General features: G+C 43.6%; 1 protein-coding gene across 1 annotated transcript in view; it reads right to left on the bottom strand.

The window, feature by feature from the left end:
• Window positions 1-13,207, bottom strand: part of FGF2 (fibroblast growth factor 2) — a 56,214-nt gene extending 43,007 nt beyond the window's left edge. The window contains exon 1 of the mRNA XM_081544927.1: window positions 12,957-13,207. Coding sequence (XP_081401053.1) covers window positions 12,957-13,134 — 178 coding nt within the window. The 5' untranslated portion in view covers window positions 13,135-13,207. The remainder of the gene's footprint in view (window positions 1-12,956) is intronic.
• Window positions 13,208-14,151: the final 944 nt, after the last annotated feature.

The raw sequence follows: 14,151 nt of genomic DNA, 5'->3' as shown, positions 1-14,151 counted from the left end.
GTAAACATTCTGTGGTTAAAATAACAAATCAATAAAAATTTTTATTGAGGTATGTAACTTATCTGGCCCCAAATAATATTTAAGATGAGTTACAAAGATACTGACAATATACCAAGACAAAAAAAAAAAACTTTAAAAATCGTTTTTAAATAAGGCAAATAGGAAATAAGACTTAAAAATTGGTGAAGCCAGAATTGAGATTATCATACTTGCTAGAAGCAGACCACATATTTGGCTTTCTAGAAGCCAGTAGCAATAACAAGTTTCCCAGAGTCCATAAGGCTAAAATAAACTGGCCGCCAAGGAGAAGCATGAACTAGTCCCGACAGTTACCACAGAGAAATTTCCCTCAGGAGACCTCAGAGTGGACACTATGTAATGAGATCAACAGCAGCTTGAAATATTTCTTAGAATTACACAGACACCAGTTTTGCAGAGATGTTACTCCCAAGAATCGCTCACCATAAATTATAGACTCAACACATTCAAATCAGCTCTTCCTGACGGCTGTGTTAGTTAGAAGATACACCTTGGTTATCAGCAGCAGTGTCCTTGACATATTTTGGGCCATGGACAACTTTTTAAGAATCTGATAAAATGCTGTGTATTCTCCCCTCAGAAACAACACCTTGATATAATATTTTATATATATTTTCAAGGGATTATGGAAACCTGGAGCTTGCTCATGGACTGTCCCAGTTAAAATACCCAACCTGGATGGAAGATGTACTATATCTCTTTGAGTCAGGCTGAATTATAAAGAACCACACACATTAACTGTCAGCCATGGTGAGCATTAGGCTTCTTCTAGAAAACAGAGGTACCTAGTAGGAACACCCTCTCACTGCTGGAAGTGAGGGCACGGGCAAGGCCAAGAGTCTCCAGAATCCTGCAGCACAAAAGCTCTACAGTTCAACATCATTAAGTATTGCCAAAAATAACTTAAGTCTGGAAAATATTCAACAGAGGTGTAACCAAACAGGTATCTCAACTGGTGTTTTTTTTCCTAATCTCATTAAAACATTTGAAGACTATCTACTTCTTGAGTAATGTAGCTTCCTGCAATGCCTTCCAAGAAAAATTTGTTGAGCTGCAAAACATAAATGTAAGTCACTAAAAATTCCCCTGCTGTATGAGGATGTGAGCGATACTGCCACTAACAGCTGAATAGAAGGTCTAGCAAAAAACTTTGAATTAAAATGAGAATCTAAAGCTTCACTTCAGGGTGGTAATTAGAAAACAGAGTCAGCTGTCTATTAAGAATACTTTTAGATCATGATAATAAATCCATATCACCAACTTTATTTATCTTTAATTCTTTACCTTTTGGAGGGAGAGCATATTTCCAGTTCATTAAAGGTGATATAGTCCTTGGGTCCTGGTCTTAGAAGCCCAAATATGAAAAAACTCTAGACTCTCCCAAAGAAAACATACTTCTTTTGCAGAACGTTGTTATGAGAAATTTGGTCAGATATTCCACCAAAATAACATATGAAGCCTATGTATATCGCTACTCTTCCACTATATATGACCCTATTTACTACTTTCTGTGTTATCTTTTCTCGATATTCTCGAGTCTCTTGGAATTTTTTTTCTTCAAGGAACTACATCAAGCTTACTACCTATCTAGAGTTTCCAGGAAATACTTTTATCCCACTTTCTGATATATAAGACAATCACTCATCTGCTGGTAACTTCCTATTCTCTGTAATTCTCATAGACTTTCAACAGTGCCCACATCTGTAAGCAATGTGTGAACCAGGGGACTAGACTGTTCTGAGTCCATAAAGTTTTTCTAAAGAGAAGGATAACAAGATCAGAGCTGCTCTCTGGAAAGATCCTCTGCCGAAGGACAATACCCAGTTGACTCACTGGTGTTGTGGGCTGAACTGTACCCCTTCCCCAAACTCATACGTTGAAGCCGAAAGCCCCAGTACCTCAGAAAATGACTATTTGGAGATGGGGCCTCTAAGGAAGGATTAAGGTAAAATGGGGCTGTTATAGAGCGGGCCCTAACCAAATCTGAATAGTGTCCTCACAAGAAGAGATCGGTATGTGTGCACAGAGAGGTGACCATGTGCAAGGTGGCTGCTGCAAGCCCAGAAGAGGCCTAGAAAGACCAGACATGCAGACAGCTGTATCTTGGACTTCTAGTTTACAGAACTATGAGAAAATTAATTTCTGTTGTTTGAGCCACTCAGTCCCTGTTCTGTTATGGCAGCCCCAGCAAACTGATACAGATGAGATCAGATAGAAGGCAGCTGCAACAGTCAGGGACAGAACGAGAGCAGCTGTGGCAACAATGCAGAGACCCCCGTGAGTGTGAAGGACACAGCAGAACTGAAACGCACAGGGCCCGAGACAGGGATGTGAGGACTGAGGGAAAGGAAGAGTAGAAATGTACTCTGAGAAATGGGCTGGTTGGCAAGAAATTTAAAAAGTTAAATATATTTTATATTTTAAAATACAGGGGGTCAAAAAAGGGGGACAAGTAATTTCAAGGAAAGAGGAGTTTCATTATAAACACATTTCTAGATGTGTCTGGCTAAGTGCTTTCTTTGTATTTCTTTGTCTCCCTTGGTCTTTATTTTCTCAATGAGACACTCAAACAATTATTGATTGACAATCTCACTTGGGGAAGAAGATTAACATTAACATAAAATAGGCCCAGGTCCATCTGCTTTTTTTTCTTTTATTTTTTTTCATCTTATGTCCTTAAATAGTGAGCCTATCTCAAATTTCCTTGAAAGGGCCTAACTAACTTTTTAAACATCCTTTTACTCATTCTCTTTGTATTTTCTGCATGCTTTAGCTCATTCTGCATCTTTACAGACTCTATCTTTGAGGTTTACCTCATTCTTATATAGTATATATCCTTAATTATGTCTTACTCTATTTTAATTTTTAAATATGCCATTTAAAAATCTTTGAGTTCTTCAGAAAGCAATCCCTAAAATATTGAAGAGTTGTTTCATGCTAATTCATGACAAATATTTTCTAAATAAAAAAGGATGCAATAAAGGGGTAGAAGAAAAGATGACAGAGACTAACTTTGCTGAGCATAGTAAAGGCTCTGGGAAGAGTTTAAACTATTTTTAAAAATCACTATTTCTGTTCAAATTTATGCTACACTGTCCATCTGAAATTCTGGCCATGAACTGTATTCTAAACACTAACAAATCTAGAAAACACAATTAATTACTTATAGTCACAAAGAGATCATGGTTTGAAAAGCCAATAGTAAAAACTCTATCCCTATCTGTAAAGTAAAAATAACACTTGTTTCATAAGACTGTAATAAGATTAAACATACTGTTCATAAAGCTGGCATAGAGCATGTTCTCAGGAATTTCATCTATCCATTCAAAAAACACTCAGTAAACAACAAGGTCCAAGGTGAAGTTGTGTGTTGAAGGCCAAACAATAGGCCTTCCTCTATAAAGGTGCAGGGACACGGCCAAGTTGCCATGGATCCTGCTTCGGTGTCTGGCTCAGGCTGGACAGATCCCATCAACACGTCATGGTTTTAATACCTTCCCTCCAAAATAATTTGTGCCTTACTTTTCCCACCTTGTAACAACTGAAGGTATTGCTGTAATTATTTTTTAATCCAACACATTGTATTAAATGTAATATATGTCTTCTTCATATACTACTGTCCTCTACTAAACCAGTCAGAAAAATTGGCTTCCTGATTTTATTTGTATTATACCCCCATTACTAAATTGTTGAGTTTAATGGATAAATGTAAGAATGTAAGAAGAGTTCTAAAGTTCTAAAACTCAAGAAACACACTCAAAGTAGAATAGTTTACTTTTCATATAATTGTTTTGACAAATACTTTGCCTCAAAGAAAACAAGGAAATAAGGTAAATCAATCTTGCATTTAAAGATTAAAGTTTAAATCTGACTCAGAGTAACAAAAGGAGACCAACCATGCAAAATGCAGGATTATACTATCCCAGAATCAGAATTTTCAAGAGGAAAGGGACCTTCTCTCAAGTTCCCATACAAGTAGTCACCTCTTTCTCCACACACAAACATACAAGCAATTGTCAAATAAGCCAAAGCTAGAAATAGCTATGAAGATAAAGGTCAAATTACATGAGATAATTTTTTAAAAGAAACATAATCAATAGGAAAAAATGAAAATATATAAAGACATATAGCAGGTATCAAAATATATGTATTATTAGGCAGTAGATTAATTTCATTTCTAATTCAAAACAAAGACTGTTCATCAAGTGTTGTATTTCAAAAAGTAATTTTTTAAATAGAGGTATTATTTGACTGTTACTCTCGTCGTCCATTTCCTATTTATGTTATGACTATCTATAAATCTATGAATTGTTTTCTATTTGCAAAATGATTCAGCTCAGAAAGCCGAATGAGACTGGTCATTCAGCAGTCTCTCCCACCCACCCTTGCAGACATCACATCACAAAGACTATGACTCACTTTGTCATACAGTTTCTATCCTTTCAAGAGTTTTAAGATTGTTGTGATGAATACTGGCTCATAAATCTGAATGAATATTAGGATGAAATTATTTGTGCCATTTCCTCAGAGCCAAAAGGGATATTAACAATGGTACCAGACAGTTCTTAATCCTAATTTATAAAATGATTCACAGGTTTTAGAAAGAGAGAAAGAGACAGAGGGAAAGAAAGGGATTTAAGGATTAAATATCTGACTCAAGTATGAACTCTCAGATCTATGCTTTTTAATTAGAAGATCACAGCTAGTTCTGAAATTGGCTAGAAATGTTGACACATATTCATTAGCTTAAAAGAAAAACTTCCACAATAAAAATTAATCTTAACAAAATGATTGGTTTTACCTTTATTGCTTCCTTTGAATAATGTGAAAGGTGTCCACAGAAGGAACCACAGTGAGGCTACATTCAACTTATCTGCTTTGCACACTTCATGCTGAAGTGTACATGCTTATTTATTTAAAGTTCTAGCTCATTCAACAATACACATCAAACCTCTTCATGGGCCTCAGCGTGGTCATTCATTTATCAAGAGTCAAGGGAATTCTGGAGTGCCTAAAGTCAGTCTCAGTCCTCAGAGTAGAAAAGAGAGTAAAGGACTACTGGGTAATGTTTAAATTTTTCAACATCCTTGCCACCTAGAAATTTCCAGTAAAACTGGAAGGAGGTTAAAACACATCAAGCTATTAGAGAGAATTTTTAGATAGCATGCAGGAGAGGACAGACGGGTACAGGGCCATACAGGGCCACGTGAAAGCCATAGGGTCTGACGCAAAGCCTAGGACTGGGGTCAGGAAAGAGGACTAAGAGTGCTTCAGCTCAGGGAAACAGCCTGATTAAAGGCTAAGAGGAGAAGAAGGATGTCGTCAGAAGGCCATCAGAAAGGAAGTCAGAAGACTGGGCTCATCTGTTGGGTACACACTGAACTTCACACACGTTCTTTGAGTGGACAGAGCTCACAGTCCCAGTGCAGGAGACAGACACGTAAACAATTACAAGAAAAACTGTTAAGTCTATAATACATCCCAACTACTATGGGGGAAAAAGCACAGACAGAAACTATTAAGTCTCCCTGGGAAGGTAGGGGAAAGTTTCACAAAGGAAAAGACCACTGAGCTGGCTCCTAAGAGATCTTTTCAGGGAAAAGTGAGAGTGGGAGGAGGGTGTGAGAGAAGAATTGGTATGATAAAGAAGGGTTTTCCAAAAACAAGGATCACAAGTGGAAAAGCCAACTGTAATAGTGATGGTTCTGCCAGGTTAGAGACAATCATGAAGGCACAGAGCGCTGGCAGCATCAGGGGAGTGTGGATAGTGAAGAGCTGAAGTAACATTGAGTAGGCAGGTCATATTTCAGAGGGAAAGTCAGGAGGGTCTGTTCATAGGTAAGAAAAGGACAGAGGAAACCAAGAGACAGGGCAAAGAAAAATCACTGAGGCGGGGATGAGTCCAGGTATCTAGTTTTGGAGATTAGAAGAAGAATTTCATTTCAGGCAGAAATTCAGTAGGAAGGGTGCCAGTTGGAGAAAATGATGCTATGTTCTGTTTTCTGCGGGATGAATTGAGGCTGCAGCAGTACATGTGTCCTTTGGGCAGCAGGAACACGATACTAACATAGAGACAGAAAATAAGTGAGATTTGAAATGATCTGTGCTGAAGGATCTCAAGTACTCAGAAGGATGGGAAGACAGGCAAAAACAGAGCCTTGGGGGATACAACAGCAAAAGACCGGAAGTAGGAGGGACCAGAGGAAAAGACAGTTGGAAGGGTGAGAGGCAACCGGGTTAATGTGCCAAGGAATTCTCGTGAAGACAAAGGCAGACAACGGCGTCAAGTGTCAGAAGTAGGGTGACAAACTGGACAAGTCCGTGTGATTGAACTGGAAGACTGCCGGGGCCCAGAATGATTTAAGTAGAATACCAGAAGCAGAATCCAGAGTTAGAAAGAGAAAAGGAGATGAAGTAGAAGAGAGTACAGGATTCTAGGACACTGGTCACAGAAGAATGAATGAACAATGCACAGCACACCTGAGGAATTTTACACCACACAGTACATGGTAAATATCTTAGACGCTTTTTAAAGAAAACTCCCAATGAGAGCTGTCAACTAATTACCCTGCGCAATGAGTCACCTTTTTACAGACTACACCAAAAATGCTAATAGCCAGCTTTTTACTATTTCAAATATAATTACATTTTTCCAAGTATAATTTTGTTACATATAATTATCTTCATTAAAAGGCTAAGTGCCTAATTGTATATGTTACTATACCAAGAGAACTGTAAACCTCAACCAGGCTTTGTACAGCATGTGGCCCATGAGTAGTTATCCACATAGAATGTTTCCATCAGCAGCTCACTTTTAGTGAGAATTCCCAGAGTAAAAGGTACAAGTCTTTTTATGATGTTTATTTATATTGAGAAGTCATGGTTCCTACCTTAAGAAGCCAAATTTTCTCAAAGTGCATAAATCATGAACAGAGAAAATAACCCACTCACAGAATCTAGCCAGATCATTACTACACTATACAAATTTCCTTTAAAAAGCAAAACAAAACAAACAGAAAAAAAACAAACTTCCCTCCCCGCCCCCTGCAATATCCTAAAAAAATCTATGAACTTTACACTTTAGAATTCTATGGAATAATCTAATTTAGAGGGTAACTTAATTTGAGGAAGTTAAGTAGCCCTTTGAAAATACAAATGCGGGCGACTTCTCTGGTATTCCAGTGACTAAGCCTCTGCACTCGCAACGCAGGGCCTGGGTTCGATCCTGGTCAGGGAACTAGACCCCACCTGTGGCAACTAAGAGTTCACATGCAGCAACTAAGATCCAGAGCAGCCAAATAAATAAATATTTTTTTAAAAGAAAATCCACATGCAAACACACACACACATTACTGATTAGTGTAAATCAATGAGTAAGTATTAAGGATATACCAGTCAACTCAAAAGTCAGGGAACAACTGGGATGAGACATAAATTAAAAACTGAGTATCGGCTTCTAGGCCCTCCAAATTTCTTCAAACTAAAAATATCCCACAGGAATTTAGAATGGGACTAATCTGGTTTCTAAGAACTATGGTCTATGGCTCAATGGGTGAAGTTCCCTGGGAGTTGCCATTTTTCCTTTATTCCCTGCCTAAATTCCTATGGCCATAAATAACCCAGCTTAGAGAGAGAAAGCAACAGCTACCCCCTAACAATGGACGCAATAAGGAAACACTGAAAATCATGGTGCCAAACTGCATTTCCCATTGATGTGGTGGTGGCAGTTTAGTTACTAAGTCATGTCCAACTCTTGCAACCCCATGCACTGTAGCCCACCAGGCTCCTCTGTCCATGGGATTCTCCAGGCAAGAATACTGCAGTGGGTAGTCATTCCTTCTTCAGGGGATCCTCCCGATCTAGGGATCAAACCCAGGTCTCTTGCATTGCAGGCAGATTCTTTACCAGCTGAGCCACCAGTGACACAATGACAATTCCACAATGATAATCGTTACTTGAATTATTTTGCCAACAGCCAAACACTTGACAACATACAAGCTAAGCATAAGACCAGATCCCTGTTTTCAGAGTGCAGAAAACGACAAGCTCAAAAACAAAATAGAACCAAGAATACTTGTTTGGAGAGGATATGGTAATGAGGTTAAGGTTCAAGTCCAAATGTGCTGACTTGTCTTGTTCCAATTCACAGTAATAGAGTGGTTACCCCAGGCCAGTCTCTTCCAGATGTTTGTTACAGGACAAAGGGGCCCAAGCAGGGGGTTTGGAAAAACAAGTAAAGGCAATGGCATGTGAGTAGTTTACCACCCTGTTCCACAGGCATCTTTTGGCTAGAAAATAACAATTCTAATAATGCAAGACCTTACACTGCCTTTTTTCAATATTGCTTATGGTAATTTCTGAGAATCAATATGTAGATGAACACTCAATTTTATAATTATAATGTACTGAGGATGGTTCTTGTTTTGTCTATAACGTTTTTTCAAATTAAACCTAAAAATCTCAGCTATCCATTTAAAACATCATAAATCTGAACATAATACTCAGAATCCACTTTTCATACCTCTGTCAAAATCTAATTATAGGATGGCCACTTTATAAACACAAAGAAAGTCCTAAGGGCATGTCACAAGAAGATATTGCCAGTTCTAAGCTGAAGTCACTTGGCACCAAACTCATTTTAAAAGGCTCCTAAGGTGTGGTAATATCCATGACTCATGAATTGTCCTTTCATTGCTAAACCAATTACACGATTTCCACAATTAAATGAGCTATTGGGTTCTTACTTCATTTGTTTACTGCACACAAATGGCATTAGAGTAAATAGTATGCTTATTAAAGTAAATTGGTGGGATCCACTTGCCAGATATTACCCAAAAAAGGTGGAGATGGGAGAATCTGGTGTCATTAATCAAAAGTTCCACTGACATAAAGGAAGAGAAGAAAAGGTGGCTTTCTTCATTACTCCAGGGGTACAAGCAGAGGCAACCTGTGAACTCATAAGAACTCCCCAGAGCGACTATGTCAATATTTTGAAGTGGAGGAAGCTAAAAAGCCAGAATGGCAGGGATAGTCCGCAAGGGGGCAGGTGGGCAGGAATCGGCAGGTAAATTCAGGCAATCAGTTCCGCCTTTAGACCTCAATCTCCTCTTCCACAAGATGAGGCTGGTGAACAGTTCGTTTTTAATGACGGGGCTGCCTGGAATATGTGCAGTGGCACAGAGGGTGGGAGTCAACGGGATCCCAACCCTGCTGCACTTGGGGGTGGGCAGGTCCCTCAGCCTCTTCAAGGCTCAGTGTCCTCTGGAGCCCAGAAGCCGGACGAGTGTGGCAAGCAGGCGGTCACCTCCTGGGAGAAGACCCAAAGGTCGATCCAGCACTTCTAACTACCTTCATTTTTTCCAAAATAAAAGCATCTGGAACAAATTCAATGCTAAAATGTACACAAGCAGCATACTTTGCCCTTACTATACTCCACCACATGTTGTACGTGCCGCCTGGGATAAAATGTGCTCTCTTCTGAATGTTTTCACATGGTTCAGTACTTCAGAGCATATACTTCTGTTACACATCCCCGGGGGCAATTGGAAGGGGGCCTGGCAAAATATCCAGGACACCAAAGGGAAGGTGGGTGTGCGGCACCCACGCTGGCCCTGTCTTTATCTTGCTTTTACCAACACACTCGTGTCAAATACAGGTTATTTCAGGATTGTGAGAAAAGTGCAGGAAAGTGAGCCTTTTGATGTGAAAACAATTCAAGAGAGAACCCGGGGAGAAACACAGGTGATCTCCAGCAAAACTGGGAAGCTGGAAACGCCGGCGGTGTCATTGGCCTGCCCTTCCTGCAGCTGTCCGCCCGGCCCCACACTGCCCTGCCCTGTGTCCCTCCAGATCCTAACCACGTCCCCCGCCCCTGACCAGCGCCCCACATTCATGCCACCGACTTCACAGCCTCCCCCCTCAACTCCAGTCCTTCTGGTCAGCTTTTGGGGAATAAATAGCACACACACACACACACACACACAATTTAATTCACATGAAACGTTAAACCCAGTAACTGCTCCACTCATCCCTCCGGGGGCACCCTCCTCCCCCGTACCCATGAGGACCCGGTTCCAGGGCTGCCCGCAGGCGCCCGCCGAGGCTCAAGCCCCGCGTGGAGAACGGTGTAGGGCTCTCGGCTGTCGTCACCACAGATGGAGACTCGCAGATTCGGAGAGCAGACTGCATTTGCATTTTAGAAACATCTGGATAGAGAGTTAATGCCAAAGGAATAAATCTCCAATGATAGGTTTTTGGGTGTATGGACAAAACAGTTTGAGGGACGGGACCTTGGGTTTTCCAATGTTTCAAATATGTCTAGGTATCTGAACCTTAATTTGGTGGGAAGCAGTAGCAAGCATTAACAGCTTTTATTTCTCCACGTTTGCTGATCAGTTTTGCTCCTTTAGGGGAATGGAGGGGATATGGTTAAGAGGATACTGGTATGGCATTGTTTTTCCTGTATATTTCCCACCAGTCTACTCCTGGTTTTGTCAACTATCAGTATACCTTTGATATGTCAGGAGAAAAAAAAAACACTGTCCTTAATTAAACATATGTCCAGGTTGGCCTATACAAAAGTCATTTAAATTTATCATTTTCAGGTTTATATTCTTGTCAGTCTATCACCTGGTACAAGGTGATTTTTAAAAATCAGTGCTCTCCACAAGTCTGGATGAGTACTCTACTCTTTGCCTTTAAAGGTCTTTAGCTAGTTATCAGGTTGGCAGGGTTTCTCAGCCTTAACACTATTAACACTTATAATCAGAACTTTTTTTTTTTTTTTTTTGCTGAGGGATTGGGGAGGTATCCTGTGCACTGTAACATCCCTGGCTTCTACTTAGCAAATGACAGTAGCACCCTTCCAGGCATGACAAGTGAAAACAGCTCCAGGCATTGCCAAATGTCCCCTGGAGAGTATCAATCCTATTTCAGACCATTAAGCTAAAATAAGAATACAGAAATGATGGCCCAGCCCAAAACTGGGAATAAAAGTTAATAGTTGTTTTTAAAAGGGTAGTAATGTAATATGCAATTCAGAATTATCCTTACTAACTCCCATACATGCATGCATGCTCAGTCACTCAGTCATGTCTGGTCTTTTGTGACCCCCTGGACTGTGCTTGCCAGGCTCCTCCGCTCACGGGATTTCCCAGGCAAGAATACGAGCGGGTTGCCATTCCCTTCTCCAGGGGATCTACCCAATCCAGGGATCGAACCAGCTTCTCCTGCATCTTCTGTATTGGCAGGCGGATTCCTTACCACTGTGCCACCTGGAAAGTCCAGCCCCTATACAGTTTTAAAGGAAATAAGGTATTGAGAGCATCAGAGAAAATACCTGCAACTCATAAAATGTCTGGGAAAAAATAAATAAACCCCACACAGAAAGATAATTTTGTGAAACCTAAATAGTCACCAAAATAGAGAAAGAGCACTAACCGATATATTGGGCTACAAGCATCTCAGTTTTACTGGATAATATAAGTGGTGGAGAAAATTGTTTTAATTATGGCAGGCCTGAAAAAAGTTACAGACCTGAATCCTTTGCTTGTTTCTATTTTGAAATCAATAAAGACCAATTCTTATTAAGGAACATTTCCCATTCCTGAATTTGTCAGCTAGGTTTGGCTGCAGAGTTTTCTCCTCTTCCTAACTCACATCCCAGAGTGAGAGCTTGCTAAGTCCCTTCAGTGTCCTACTCTTTGTGACCTTAGGGACGGTAGCCCACTAGGCTCCTCTGTCCATGGGGAGTCTCCAGGCAAGAATACTGGAGTGGAGTGCCATTTCCTTCTCCAGGGGATCTTCCCAACCCAGGAATCCAACACGCACCTCTTACATCCCCGCACTGGCAGGTGGGTTCTTTACCACCAGTACCACCTGGAGAGCCCCAAAGGACACTCTGTTAGCATCACAAGGTAAAGAAGGCCTCCTGCGGGTCTTTTCTCGGGCAAAAAAAAAAAAAATAGGATCAAGTTTTCCACCTGAAATCCATTAAGGAAGGAATGACAAAACAACTTCCAAAACATGTTTTACCTACACTTACAGGATGACAGTTAAAAAATATCTTATCTCTTTCTCTCACTTCAAACTCATCTATTTTTATCAGCCCATTTTATACCTCTTTGCTTCTTCTTTCTCTAGACCAGCGGGTTCTCAAACTGTGCTCCCAGGTCAGCATCACCTGGGAACTAGTTAGAAATGCAAATGAGGCCCCACTCCAGACCTAAGTGATGTGAAACTCTGGGAGATGGTTCAGCCATGAATCATACAACACATACACCTTCCAGGTGATTCTTACGCACTCCTAACGGCTCAGACCAATCTTATTTCTATTACCACAGATACATTATTATTATTTTTACAGAAAATGCAACTGTAGACCAAGAAATTGAGCCCTCTGCGCACTTCCAACTCATTTTGACCCTCAAACCTGATGCAAGGTATCTTTCCAACAAGGATATTTTAATTGGTCTGAGGTCCCTCCTGGCTTTGCCCCGGAGACGACGGGCATCCCATAGAAGGGGTCGGAACTTCAGGCTGGGGGCGCGGGGGGCACCTCGCTGAGCCGCTCACCTCTGCTCAGCCGCCGGGCATCCCCGACGCGACAGGTTGTCTGCGCCCAGGGAGCCGCCCGCAAAGCCCGGGCGCCTGGGGCTCGGGGCCCAGGAGACTGGGTTAGCTGAGAAGCCGGCACACTCCAAAGCCTGGAGGAGCGTCTACCGCCACCGCAGCTCGGGGCAGGAGGGGGGCGAGTGGTGAGCCTGAAACCGCCGAGGGCCGAGCGGAGAGAAACCACAAGTCCCACTGGGGTCACAGTGAAGAGGAAGAAGGAGCGCGGAGGCTGGAAGGCAGGGGCGGGGGAGAGAACCGCAGGGGATGAAGACGGCACCAGGGAGGAAGACCTGGGGAGCACTCACTGTGAGGGTCGCTCTTCTCGCGGACCCCGTCCACTCGGCCGTCGGGGTGGATGCGCAGGAAGAAGCCCCCGTTCTTGCAGTACAGCCGCTTGGGGTCCTTGAAGTGGCCGGGAGGGAAAGCGCCGCTGCCGCCGTCCTCCGGCAGGGCGGGCAGCGTGGTGATGCTCCCGGCGGCCATGGCCCCACCAAGGCCCTGGCGGGGTCCCCGAGCCCCTGGAGCCGCGCGGGGAGCCGCCGCGCCCCGGCCCCGGCCCCGGCCCCGGCCTCCGACGCGCTCCGGGGCGCGGCCCCGGCCCCGGCCCCCCAGCCTCCCTCCCCGCGGCACGCGGCCGCGCCCGCGAGCCCCCAGCCTCGAGCTGTTTGGCCGCTTCCCTCTCCGCCTGCCCTAGAGCGCGGGGAGCCCGGCGGCCCGGGATTGGGGGGTGAGGGGTGGATGCCTCTGCGGCTGCCGCTCTCGGGAGGGCCGCCTCCCTAAGCCGCAGCACCCGGGATCCGCTCGCCACCGCGGGCACCGCGTCCGCCGGTCTGCTACCGGCCGGGCCGCGGCGTCACATCTAATACGTCTCCACCCCCGACGCCCACGACCCCCCACGCCCCTCGCGCGCCTCCCTTCCGGCGCACCGCCCCCTACTCGCTCCGGGTTTTCTGGGGCGGGTGTCTGGGTCGGGCGCTCGGGCCGCAGGACGCAAGCGCGCGACATCCGTGCCCCGAGAGCCCGAGGGGGAGAGCCAGGGCCGGGGGAGGTGCGGGGACGCGGCGGGAGGCCTTGGCCCAGGCCTCCTCCGCTCTAGGGGCTCAGCCCCGCCGGTTCCCCAGAAGTCGCTCCAGCCCAGCTCCGCGCAGCCCAAACCACGTTTCGACTTTCTCCACATTGCGGAGCTTTCGCTGAGCAACCAGCCGTGACTCAACTTTTCAAAGTTTAAATGCAATTTTTTCCCCCATTCTTTTTCTCTGCCAGCGTCTCAAAGCGTAGGAACTATTTCCACCCCGAAGAAGTAGAGGAATTGGAAGTCAGGGAGGATTGTGCGTCAGAATAGGTTTTGAACATCTCTAATCAACCAAAGACGAGGGGCACGCACTGGCACAAACTATTAACATGGAAGGCGGAGGCTGCAGTATTTTACTAACAAGAGGGGAGAGAGAGGCCAGAGAAGAGGTTGAGTTCCAGAGAGGAAGAGGTTTTTCTCTGACTAAC

This window comes from Giraffa tippelskirchi, chromosome 11 (assembly GCF_054371585.1).
Source record: "Giraffa tippelskirchi isolate mGirTip1 chromosome 11, T2T-mGirTip1v1.2.pri, whole genome shotgun sequence".
In the NCBI taxonomy this organism is placed as follows: domain Eukaryota; kingdom Metazoa; phylum Chordata; class Mammalia; order Artiodactyla; family Giraffidae; genus Giraffa; species Giraffa tippelskirchi.
The sequence above is the reverse complement of the archived record's forward strand: the minus strand, read 5'-3'. Positions and strand labels throughout refer to the sequence as shown.